This window comes from Eurypyga helias, unplaced genomic scaffold (genome assembly GCF_000690775.1).
Source record: "Eurypyga helias isolate BGI_N326 unplaced genomic scaffold, ASM69077v1 scaffold31016, whole genome shotgun sequence".
In the NCBI taxonomy this organism is placed as follows: Eukaryota; Metazoa; Chordata; class Aves; order Eurypygiformes; family Eurypygidae; genus Eurypyga; species Eurypyga helias.
This window is the reverse complement of record NW_010257798.1, coordinates 1-11,879: the sequence shown is the minus strand read 5'-3', so window position 1 is coordinate 11,879 and position 11,879 is coordinate 1. Positions and strand designations below refer to the sequence as shown.

Below are 11,879 nucleotides of genomic sequence, written 5' to 3'. Positions count from 1 at the left end.
CCCAAAAGTAATAAATAACCAACATGTGGCTGTGTGGGAAAAAAAAAAAACAAACAAACAAACCAAAACCAGAAGCAGGCTTAAAGTAGTTGGGTGTGAGCAGCAAGCAGGACAGTGGAAGGGGCCTTGGTAAAGAGCTGTGTGTGATCTCCATGGTGTTTTGGGTATTTACATGTAAAGTCTTTGTCTAGTTAAGTGGTTTGATTGGGTTTCTGTTCCGTGTCCTCAGAGAAACGCTACATGTGTGTAAATGAAACATCACAAACCTGTCAGTTCTGGTTTGAGCGTGGATAGTCTCTGTCAAACTGGGTGATGCATGGAGGAGAGGAGAGCAATAAAGCTGTGGAGAGCCAGAGAGGCTTCGGAGGGATAACGTTGCCATAAGGAATATCCGTAAAGAATGCAATAGGGAACTGGGGAAAAATGAAAACTACAGAGCTGTGTGAATAAGCTTTTGGAGCCCCTCCTGCTTTGGTTGAATGACAGAAAGTAACTAAAAAGTAAATCCCACTTGCAAAATTAATGGCTTTGCATTAAATAAATCTTTCCCTTTTTATTCTTCTCCATATATTCCTTTTCTAAATGTAAATTCAGTATCATTCTCCTGGGGTCACAGCCCTGCTTCTGTTTAGATTTTTAACTCTCTAAACCTTTTCTATGTCATGTAAGTTTTACTGTACTGAATGTTTGTGTGCCTTAGCAGAAAACTGTGATTTTCTGTTGCCTCTAGTAGTCTTGGAAGAAGGTTCTGAAACGCTCTGAGAGTTCTTGGCTGCTCTGTCACTGCCGCCTTTGCTGTGGTCGAGAGCACGTGGGTTTGGAGATCCGTGATCGAGACGTGTGTAGATGTGCCAGCCATGTTGATGCCCGCGTCGTGTGAGCTGCTGCGAATTGCAGACTGAGAAGCGAAGCATAGGTGGAAGTGAGGCTCTCGACAGCACGCTTGAGGAGAATCACAGGGGAGTGTGGACCTCGGGTCTGGGCTGGTGGCAGTCCGCTGGTGTAAATCAGCTTTCGCTGTGGCATGAGAGCTCTAAAGCTCCTTGGGGTTTGCTGACCAGTTAGAAGTCTCGTTACCCTAAATACGCTGGCAAAGGTCCCTGGGAGAACGCGGTTTAGAGGAGTAGCAGATTGTGTTTGCTACGGCAGCAAAGCTCCTTTCCACGTGCCGCGAGGCAGCAGATCACAGCGCTGCTGCAGGTGGAGGGCAGCCACGCGGGAAGCCGAGTGAGCACGGAAAACAAACCCGGATCTGTCCTGCGCTTCAGGCCATCAGGACTGCGCTGTGCGGCAGCCTCACACGAGCAGATCTTTCTGTTGCGAGTGCTCTGTAGCGGGGCTTTTCTAGCCTACCTGATCGCAGTATGGATTCGGTTTTTTTAAACAGGGTTAATTAAGCCGTTAAAGCCAGCAAAGCGTAGAATAAACTACTAAGTCGGTGTACGTTGCGCTCGCTCTGACGCTGATTCCAGGTATCGCGTGTTTGTAAAGTTGCTTCTTTCCCCACGTCCTGACGTTCAGGGAAAGCATACATTTAACAGACATTTGATTTGAGAGAATGCCGACCTTTTCCATGGGAAGGTGTGCGGAGAAATCCATGTACAGGGCAGGCAGGAGGTTCATAGAATCACAGACTGGTTTGGGTTGGAAGGGACCTTAAAGATCATCCAGTTCCAACCCCCTGCCATGGGCAGGGACACTTTCCACTAGACCAGGTTGCTCCAAGCCTCATCCAGCCTGGCCTTGGGCACTTCCAGGGATGGGGCATCCACAGCTTCTCTGGGCAACCTGGCCCAGTGCCTCCCCACCCTCTCCATGAAGAACTTCTTCCTGATATCTAATCTAAACCTCCCCACTTTCAATTTAAACCCGTTACCCCTTGTCCTGTCACTACAGGCCCTTGTAAAAAGTCCCTCCCAGCTTCCTTGTAGCCCCTTCAGGTACTGGAAGGCTGCAGACAGGTCTCCCCGGAGCCTTCTCTTCCCCAGGCTGAACAAGCCCAACGCTCCCAGCCTTTCATCATAGCAGAGGGGCTCCAGCCCTCTGAGCATTTTTGTGGCCTCCTCTTGTCTCGCTCCAACCAGTCTATATCCTTCTGATGTTGAGGGCTCCACAGCTGGACGCAGCACTCCAGGGGGGGTCTCACCAGAGCAGAGGAGAAGGGGACAGTCCCCTCCCTTGCCCTGCTGGCCACACTTCTCCTGATACAGCCCAGGATACAGCTGGCTTACCAAACACAGTTGAGAGCTGTTGATGTTCCACCTGATTTTCTTGGACCTCTTGAGTTTTAAGCAGTGGTGAAACTCAAATGCTTGGCAGGAAGTGAAATGTTGTCCTGTATGTCCTTAAAAGTAAATCTCTCTTGGTAGTAGAGGATTGGAACATGAAAAGCAGAGAGAGCATGCGGAAAAGTGTTCGGGTGAACTTGCTGCAAGCTGGGAAGTTTGTCTGGGGGACAAGGTGAATGGAGACACACTGTGGCAAACTCGTAGTGCGTTAATCCAGTCAGCTCTGCGTCGCTGGGCTGAGAAAATGTTTGCAGTGCTGCAGACCCCAGACAGGGTAACTGGTACTTGCCTGATGCCAGCGGTGTAGGGTGAACACGTAAAAATTGCACCTTGGTGGGCAGGTTCTGGTGTAGGAGCGTGTGCTTGCCCCCCACGGAAGGTTACAGGCACAGTGCCAGGAGGGAGCCTGGGACAACGACCCGTGTTCTGTAACAGTGACGTGTGGGGCGTGCGGAGCTGTACGCCGCAGGGTGGGCAGGGCAGGGGAGGAGGTGGCACGGTCCTTAGAGACTCATCGTGCAGAAGGCAGTTGTAGTCACCGATGCTCAGTGTATCATGTGGTTCTGCTCTCCCGGACCCGCTTCCGCTGCGTGGAACAGGGGTAACATAGGACACTGGGAAACGATCCTCCTGAACGTGTGTTCTTGTGTTGCCCTTTTTGTGACAAAACATAGGAGAAAAAATTGTGAACAAACCTTTATTGACCGAACACTTCTTTTGGTCGTTTGTAACTAAGGGTCGTGGTTAAGCTTAAATTACGTTTGACTTCTGACAGCGTGGGTCCAGCGAAGATCGATGTTTTAATTTTTAAGAGGCATTGTTTAAGTCATGTCCTTCTTATGTGTTACGCAGGAAGATGAGAAATTTCTATCTGAAGTTTTTGCACAATTAACAGATGAAGCTACAGACGATGATAAACGATGTGAATTGGTAAGTCACTGGGCTTGGTAGTTCTTTGAATGCTTTAAACTACAGAGATTAAATAGAAACGTTGAGGCCATTCTGCTGGTTGTGTGTGAGAGAGGTACATCTGTAACCGTAACAGAATTGCTAACGTAGCTCAGTCTTCATGTACTCACTAGGAAAATGTTTCTGGCAAGGTGGGCTATGATCTGCTTGTTCTGCATAACTGTTGTATTGTTGAGAACGGCCTAGCACTAAGCTGACCTCCCAGACTGAAAGATATCCTTCCTTCCAGGTACTCTTCAACTACCTTATCATATATTTGTCACAGAAACGCTGCTTTTCTCACTGCGCTTCACTCATTCAAAACCACCTTTTGAGTCCTGTGACTGAGGATTACCCTGAACAGTCCCTTCCTAGATCCATCACAAACATCATTTAGCCTTGGATATATTGATCAGCTTAAATAGCCTTGTTACAACCCTGGTTTCAGCAAGTTCTTTCAGTCAAAACGTGTGCCACCCAGAGGCGTATAAGTCCTTCCTGTGCTAGGTGGGAGAAAATAGCTGCAAGGTGGCTGTGTCTCTCTGTGTTAAATTTCAGTCCTTGAATTGGGTTGGTTGGTTTTACTTTCCCTTGTTGAAGGTTGGCGGAGAAAGGCCTAGAGTGGTAGGGTTTGCGAGGAAGGTGCAGAGCAGCCAGGGCATGAGCTCTGATGTCATTTGTAGGAGTTTCCTACTTTCAGAGAGTTTTCTGAATCAAATAACACCTTAAATTATTTTTTCCTCTGCGACAGGTTAACTTTTTCAAGGAATTCTGCGCGTTTTCTCAGACATTACAACCTCAGAACAGAGATGCGTTTTTCAAAACATTGGCAAAGTTGGGAATTCTTCCAGCTCTTGAAATTGTAATGGTAAGTCAAGTTGTACTGGCAAGTGAAATCCTGAAGCTGATTTTAGTAAAATGTGAACAAATCCCACGGCCACTGAACCCGGGTTTCAGACCTGCTGAGCACCGCTGTGTAAGCTTCGCTCTGCTGAAACCCGGAGCTCGCTGCAGCCTTCAGAGTCCGGGAGACGTCCAGCGTTGCTGCCGCGGTTCTGACTTTGCGCGATGGAGAGGTCTGTGCTAAATGCAGCCTTTCTGGCAGCGCAGCGTACCAGAGATGCTCCTTTTCCTGCGGCAGCTCGATTACTTTTTCTTCCGTTGTTGCTGGAACGGTGCCCGAGAACTATTTTTAGATAATCTTGAACCGTTAGCTTGTTGCTGTCCGAAAGATCACGTAATCCTGTCTTGTCAGAGGTATAAAGCAGATTAATCTGCCTTAATCAGCAGTGTGAAAACATCGTTTTTGTCACTCCTTTGGTGGAAGCAGCTGTTGCTGCCTGACCGCTGTGATTCATACACCAGAGCTGCTGTTACTCGAAACTGTAAATTCCAGGGCTTTTATATTCCGGAGTAACAACCTGTGAACTTCCCAAAGGACATTGTTAGGAAAACATAGAAGTCATACAGATGTTCAGTGATGAGACAAACCCTAATCTTACTGTTCTTCTCCAGGGCTAGACCAGTCTAGGTATTTCTTATGACGTTAATGTTTTAGGCTTAGAAATTGTACAATTGTTGGAGAAAATCACATACCTTAAGGAGAACTATTAATCCTTGTTGCCCGTGAATGAGTACGGAAGCTGTTGTACCAATTAATTCGTACAGTGGGTCCTTCTGTACAAAATCAATGAACAGTGGATAACAAGTATCCAATAACTGTGGATATTCCAGACAGCGGCAGGATGCGTTTTGGGCCTTAGTCAGGGCTGTCGGATTCACAGAAACCCTTGCATTCTTTCCAGAGCAGGGAAGCAGTGGGTTGGTCTCTGTCTGTCACCGTATACCTGTCTCTCTCAAACTTTTGTAATAAAATGTTCTCAAAGCCTTTTAACTCCTCTTCTTGGTGGCTTTATTTGATAATGAATGCCAAACTTGATGTGCCCTAACAAATTTCTCTCTCTTTTTTTAATTAGGGAATGGATGATCTGCAGGTTAGATCTGCAGCTACAGATATATTTTCTTATCTGGTAGAATTTAGTCCATCTATGGTCCGAGAATTTGTAATGCAAGAGGCCCAGCAGAGCGATGATGTAAGTAGAAGTCTTGGAGCGTGCTGAATATACGGGCAGGGGGGGAACCAGCAAAACAAACCTCTCCAGGGATTTGTTTTGAGGAGGGTGGTGCTTGACACAACTCCAGCAGCTGGATGCAGCTCTCGGGTTCTCTGTTCCCCTTCAGAGTAAAAAAACCCCAGACCAAAAAAACCAACTAATACGGAAATGAGGGAAATCATTCCACCGTTGGAACGGTGTCTGGTTATTTTCTGGGGGGTTGCTTTTGCAGGATATCCTCCTCATCAACGTGGTCATCGAGCAGATGATCTGCGATACTGACCCGGAGCTGGGGGGAGCCGTTCAGTTGATGGGGCTCTTGCGTACGCTGATCGATCCAGAGAACATGCTGGCCACAGCTAATGTAAGGAAGTACAAAGGGGTAAAGACACTTTACTGTCTCAGCAAAACTAAAACCCTGATACTTACTGCTCCTGGTGGGGGGAAGGTTAAAAATTGAGGTGGGTTTTAGAGCATTGTGTATGGTCTGATACCGACTTTAAACAAGCTGAAAAAGCAGCTCAGACGCCCACTAATTTCTGATGGAAGGTGTGTGTACGTGGTACTGTGCCGGGTTTAATAAACCAGGCAGCCCCGGGTTTCAGCTCAGTAGCGAATTTGCATCCGTGGCGGGGTTTCTGGTGATGACCAGGTTGGTTTGATGCCTCAGATCTTTTCCCAAAATAAAGAACCGGATCTTGAGTGCAGATAATCTCGCAGGACCAACCGGGAAGATGCAGACCTAAGGGAGTTGATAGAATTATTTGCAGGCTGTCTTTTGTGGTGCTGCTCAGCCTTGTTTAAAGGAAAGTACACAAGTGCCAGTACTTACTGAAGTTGTTCTTATTTTAGAAAACGGAAAAGAGTGAATTTCTCAATTTCTTCTACAACAACTGTATGCATGTCCTCACTGCACCACTTCTGGCTAATACAGCCGAAGATAAATGTGAAAAAGGTAATGTTATTTTGGGTTTTTTTCCCAAAATACAGCGTGAAGAATATGTGCTGTAAAGCAGAGGGTGTCTTTAGCCCACAGGGATTTTAGAAACAAGCTCACACTCTTCAGTCAAAAGAATGCTTTATGTCTGTTGTATGAAAATGAAACTTGCAGACTGTCTGTAATACTGACCTTACAATATTATCTAGAAATTCAGCATAGGCATTTCCTGTTAGTCTCGGTAGGAACGATACTCCTATTACCCGATTACGTGGCTTCCCCTGGTTGAATTTGAAACTGTGCGGTGCAGATGGCACACGGAGTCGCCTCGGCGTGCCTTCTTGCCGCGCGCTTATTTCCCCGTCGCCTACAGATGCTTGCGATTGGATGACGAGTGCGAGCAGCGGGTAGAACAGATTGGTTGTCCCCGTCTTTGAAACAGGCACGGTGCTTTGAAAACCCTGTTCTGATTTTTGGTTTGATTTTCTCTCTCTCAGATGCAGTAGTTGAGTCCTCGAAGAGTGATACCATTTGTCTTGGTAAGTTTTACTGGACCGTCACTTTTGAAACCCTCAGGTTTTGAAAAGGTGTATGCTCTGTTTGGTGGTTTTGTTAAAAAGAAAAAGATAGATATGCCCATACTTTATTCTTTTAAAGTACCTTACTGAAGTGGATGTAGGTGCTTTGCTGCCTTTGAGGTGACAGGAAGCTGAAGGAACATTTTCATCTGCTGTTGAGTGACTGGGTTTTTTCCCTAGTCAGCCTTGCTGCTCGAAGTTGCAGTCGTCGTTAGCAGAACGTGTACCCAGGGCAGAGCTGAGCCTTTGCAGTTTGGATTTTCATCTCCGCAGGCGTCTTTACTGAGCGCTGCGCAAAGATGTGGCTAGTGAGGGGCACACCAGTACCGGCCTGGCTGGCTTGCTTCTTCTCATCATGGGGCTTTGCTGCCGTAGCCGGTAACTCACTGGTCCTGGGTGAAATCCCGCTGCCAGTGCAGGGCAGTGTGCCACTGAGAGTATCAGGAACTGCAATAGCAACTGAGCTCAGTGACGCTTCTCCATGGGAGCACAATTCCATTTCTTTAGTGTAGCTTACGGCATTGCTTTTTCTTGTAGATAATTACCAGACGGCACAGCTACTTGCCTTAATTTTGGAGCTGCTTACCTTCTGTGTGGAACACCACACGTATCACATCAAGAATTACATCTTGAACAAAGACTTGCTAAGGAGAGTACTGGTCTTGATGAATTCGAAACACACGTTCCTGGCCTTGTGTGAGTATGGAGCTGTTGTGATTTCCTTGGAAGGCGTACGAGGAGTACCAGGGCATACTGAAACTCAAAACTCCCACTCCTGTCCTGTGTATCACTGACCAGCTGCTCGGTTCGGTGATTCTGAGAAAAGGCAGCGGATGCCTGTTCCCATGGGCCAGCACAGCTTATCCTGGGAGGAGAATCACATCTTCTGAAGTCCACAGTGATCCTTCCAGGTCTTTATGGCAGTGAGGATCATTTGTCTTACCCCATTTAAACGGAAATATTGTCATTTCTTAGACACGCCATAAATCTAGAGCTCCTCCTTAGGGAATCACAGACTGGTTTGGGTTGGAAGGGACCTTAAAGCCCATCCAGTCCCACCCCTGCCATGGGCAGGGACACCTTCCACTAGACCAGGTTGCTCCAAGCCTCATCCAGCCTGGCCTTTGACACTTCCAGGGATGGGGCATCCACAGCTTCTCTGGGCAACCTGTTCCAAGGAGGAGGGAATGAAACTTGGTATTTAAAGAGTAGGGCCTGCTTCTGGGAGGTGAACACACAACAGCACAGAAATGAGCTGATAATTGAACTTCTTCCCTCGCATAGGTGCTCTTCGCTTTATGAGGAGGATAATTGGCCTAAAAGATGAGTTTTATAACCGCTATATCACCAAGGGAAACCTGTTTGAACCAGTTATAAATGCCCTGTTGGATAATGGAACGAGGTACAATCTGCTCAACTCTGCTGTGATTGAGCTGTTTGAATTCATCAGAGTGGTAAGTTCAGCAGCATCTTCGTCTCTCCTCAGCCCGTGTGGCATCGCGGGCGGAACTGCAGAATGCAACTCTTTCACCTGTGATAGTGCGTCACTAGAAATCACAGGCTGAAAATCCCGTCGATAAGTATCCAAACAGAAAGGAGCCAGGAGGTGGCTTCCTTGACCATCCCATCCCAGAGAGTGTAGCTCCCATTTCCATGTAGGTCGGTGCAGAAGTGTCCTTAAATGTGTAGTACGTAAGTAAATCTGGGCATTATTTGGTCCAAATGAGACTAATTTGACTGTACATTTGAATGACACTTGTCCTTTAAATCCTACGCCCGTGCTTTCGTGAACAGTGTGGGCTTTGAATGAGTAGCTTGTCCCCAAACACTGCCAGTGGAAAGGACAGGCAGGAGCACCCCGTTTGTTGTGCTGGGGTGGAAAACAAGGACTTGGGAGAGCTCCTGAGCTACTCCCTGCGAGTGCCTTGCCGTGTGGGAGCCTCCTCTGGGAATCTCTGTGGTCTGCGGGAACCACGGGTGGGGTTTAGTCGCCGGTTGGCGTAGCTGCTGGCTTTTCCAGACCTCTCGCAAAGAGAACTGGACAGTACCGAGTACGTCTCCCGCTTACGTGGACGATGTAATAATGATTTCTAGTTTTCAGCTACTTTATTAAAGAAAAACGTGGTTATTTCCCACCTGTTCTTACCATAATGTCTTCGCTCCCAACAACAAACCAGTTGCTCGTAAAACTGTAAAGCTTGCTGCGCGTCAGTCCCTGGGGCTGAAGTACTGTTCTCTTCTCACGCAGGAAGATATTAAGTCCCTTATTGCACATATAGTTGAAAACTTCTACAATGCACTTGAATCTATCGAATATGTTCAGACGTTCAAAGGCCTGAAGACAAAATACGAGCAAGAAAAAGACCGACAAACCCAGAAACTGAACAGGTACGACCAGTCCGAGTATCCCGAGGTGCCGAATGCCGTTGTGTAGTCTTGTCCTGCTGCTGCTTGGGGGTTCTTCCCTAGAAGGTGGAAGAAGCCAAAGGTTGGGGTTTGTTTTTTCATGCCTGATGGAAATTTTTCCGTTAGGGTAAGGCCCCGTCTGGCTTTCCACATGGCCGCCTGTAGCGCAGTCCGTATTTGTCAGGATATTGGGCGTGACATTCCTCAGCTTAGGAAGCGCAGAACCGTCTGCCGTTCGGAGTTGGAGTCAGCTGGCCGTAGTCGGCTGGTGGCAAAGCTTGCGCCGGAGCCGGGCTGCCTTCCCAGTGCTCCGGGTTCGCTTGAAGCCTCGGAAGCCGTTTCTGATCCTGGCCCAGTGTGAGACAGCCGGCAAAGCTTGAATCCCTTGTCGTGTGTCTCTTACAGTGTCCCATCTATATTGCGTAGCAATAGATTTCGCAGAGATGCAAGAGCCTTAGAGGAGGATGAAGAAATGTGGTTCAATGAAGACGAGGAGGAAGAAGGTGAAGCTGTTGTGCCTCCAGTTGAGAAGTCAAAACAGGAGGACGATTTTCCAGATAGCTATGAAAAATTTATGGAAACTAAAAAAGGTAATTGCTCCACGTCAGCTTGTTGGCACTGGCAGCGCGGTGGGGGAGATCCGTGGCCTGTCGCGCAAACGGACCGGTCGCTTGGGCCCCGTCTCGTAAGCCGGGCAAGGGCGTTGCGCGTAGTAGGGAGTTACCGACCTGTCTTTGCGAGCTAGTGCGGGGGTAAGAGAGCGCGTGAAGCGCGCCGAGCGCGCGTCTAGGTTCAGTGGCATCCGGAAGCCACACGTTCCGTGCGCATTAGCAGCGTCGGTGCTGGTGTGCTTGGGTGGGCGCAGCGCGTCAGCTGGTGGTTTACCGGGGTTGAGAACTGGGTGGCTTTAGCGCTGCGGTGATGCGGGCGTTCTCCGTGGTGTGCAGCTGATACCTAACTGTGACAATGTTTGTCCCTCAGCTAAGGAGAGCGAAGACAAGGAGAATCTTCCAAAGAGGACTTCAGCCGGGGGATTCAAATTCACTTTTTCCCACTCAGCCAACGCGGCCAACGGCGCGAACGGTGCAAACAGTAAATCCGTGGCAGTGGGCGAGCCCCAACGGCTCCTCCTCCAAGAACGCAACCCTGACAGCCGCGGTGACGGCCACGAAGGTGGGGGAGCTGTCGTGGCCTAGTGCCCCGAGATGTGCCGGCTGCGATGCGGCCGTAGCACCAGCCCGTGGGCAGGGTCCGAGCCCTGTCCAGTGACACCCTTGGTGGCTCTGGGGAAGGTGTAAGGAGGTTCTAGGTGGGACTGGAGTCTGTCGGTCATCTGGGGGGCAGTTTAATCTCAAATCTCCTGCCCGAGTTACCTGCTCCTCAGCTCTTTACCCCTCCGGTTGCTGTTGTGTGTGCGTGTTGTACATGGGAGACGGTTTTGCTCTGAATTATGTGAGTCCCCTGCCCCGTTGGGGACAAAGGAGTGGCTTTAAGCAGATGACACAGAGCGAGGGATGGGTCTGAGGGCCCAGCGGGGCGAGGGGCGGGTCTGAGGCCGCATCCAGAGCAGCGAGGACGTTTCCTCTACCTGTAACTTTGAGGTTCAAAACGATTCTCAAGCCAAATGGGTCTTGGGATGAAACCTCCTGCAGGCCCGTGCGTCCCCGGCAGCTTCCCTGGGGGTTATGGACTGGAACGGCCCGTTCCTGGGTGGTTTTGTCAGGGTGCAATTTTCTCTTTTCGATTGGCAGGGAAGCCTGGTTGGCCTGGTGGATTATCCCGACGATGAAGACGACGACGAAGAGGAGGAGACATCTCCGCGGAAAAGACCTCGTCTGGGTTCCTAAATGAAACCAAAACTTTGGAATAAAAACTTCTATTATGGGGTTTCCAATGCTGCAACTGTTTTAAGAGCTAAAGAGAACCCGAATCGGAAAGCTTTCTCCCATGAGTATCTAAGATAACACAAGGAGTAGCAAAAGAAACTCGGTGTATCAGCTAGAAAGGGTTAGTTCTGTAAAGACAAAGCTTCCGAGGAACTTGGTGTCTTTCTAGTGAGGCGGGAGTGGGCCGCTCCGGCCGTTGGGAAAAATGAAAAATGTAAAAAAAAAAAAAACCAAACAAAAACACAAAAAAAAGTGGGTTAGTATTCCCAGGACCTGGACGACAGCTTCTCAGTGGGGAAAGTCTCAGGTGCCGGGAGGGCAGGGGGCGGGAAAAGGTATGGTCAAGGCTTTTGTTTTTTAAAAATATTGCAGGGTTTCCCAGTGTTTAACAGAACTAGGCAAAAAGAGAGTTCAAGCTTCAGTTTTGAACGCAGTCATCTTGATTTCGTAACGGTGCTGTCAGTTGTGTTCTTTTAGCAAGGCCTCTTTTAAAAAAGGTTTTTAAGGGAAAACTAACTCTGTTTGCATCAGAACAATCCAGATTTTTGGGGACCGCTTATTACCGGCTCCGTGGCGTGGCTGGTGGTCGGAGGGAGGGGCGCCGCCGTCGGAACGCATGCCCAGCGGTTCAAACCGGTTCGAAATGAGTTACGTTGTCTTTTCCGAGAGGAGAACGCGGAAGCTGGATTGGAACACGGATGGTTTTGCTTGCTTTCCCAAGT

The 11,879-nt window shown here is 48.7% G+C and overlaps 1 protein-coding gene across 1 annotated transcript in view; it reads left to right on the top strand.

Annotated features, from left to right (window-relative positions):
- The window catches only part of SMEK2 (SMEK homolog 2, suppressor of mek1 (Dictyostelium)), a gene marked incomplete at its 5' end in the record, with an annotated part of 19,942 nt that extends 8,588 nt beyond the window's left edge, over positions 1-11,354 (top strand). The window contains 13 exon segments of the mRNA XM_010154168.1: positions 3,141-3,218; positions 3,988-4,104; positions 5,213-5,329; positions 5,583-5,714; positions 6,203-6,305; positions 6,785-6,826; positions 7,403-7,561; positions 8,150-8,319; positions 9,114-9,253; positions 9,677-9,861; positions 10,253-10,379; positions 10,381-10,444; positions 11,023-11,354. Coding sequence (XP_010152470.1) covers positions 3,141-3,218; positions 3,988-4,104; positions 5,213-5,329; positions 5,583-5,714; positions 6,203-6,305; positions 6,785-6,826; positions 7,403-7,561; positions 8,150-8,319; positions 9,114-9,253; positions 9,677-9,861; positions 10,253-10,379; positions 10,381-10,444; positions 11,023-11,118 — 1,530 coding nt within the window.
- Positions 11,355-11,879: the final 525 nt, after the last annotated feature.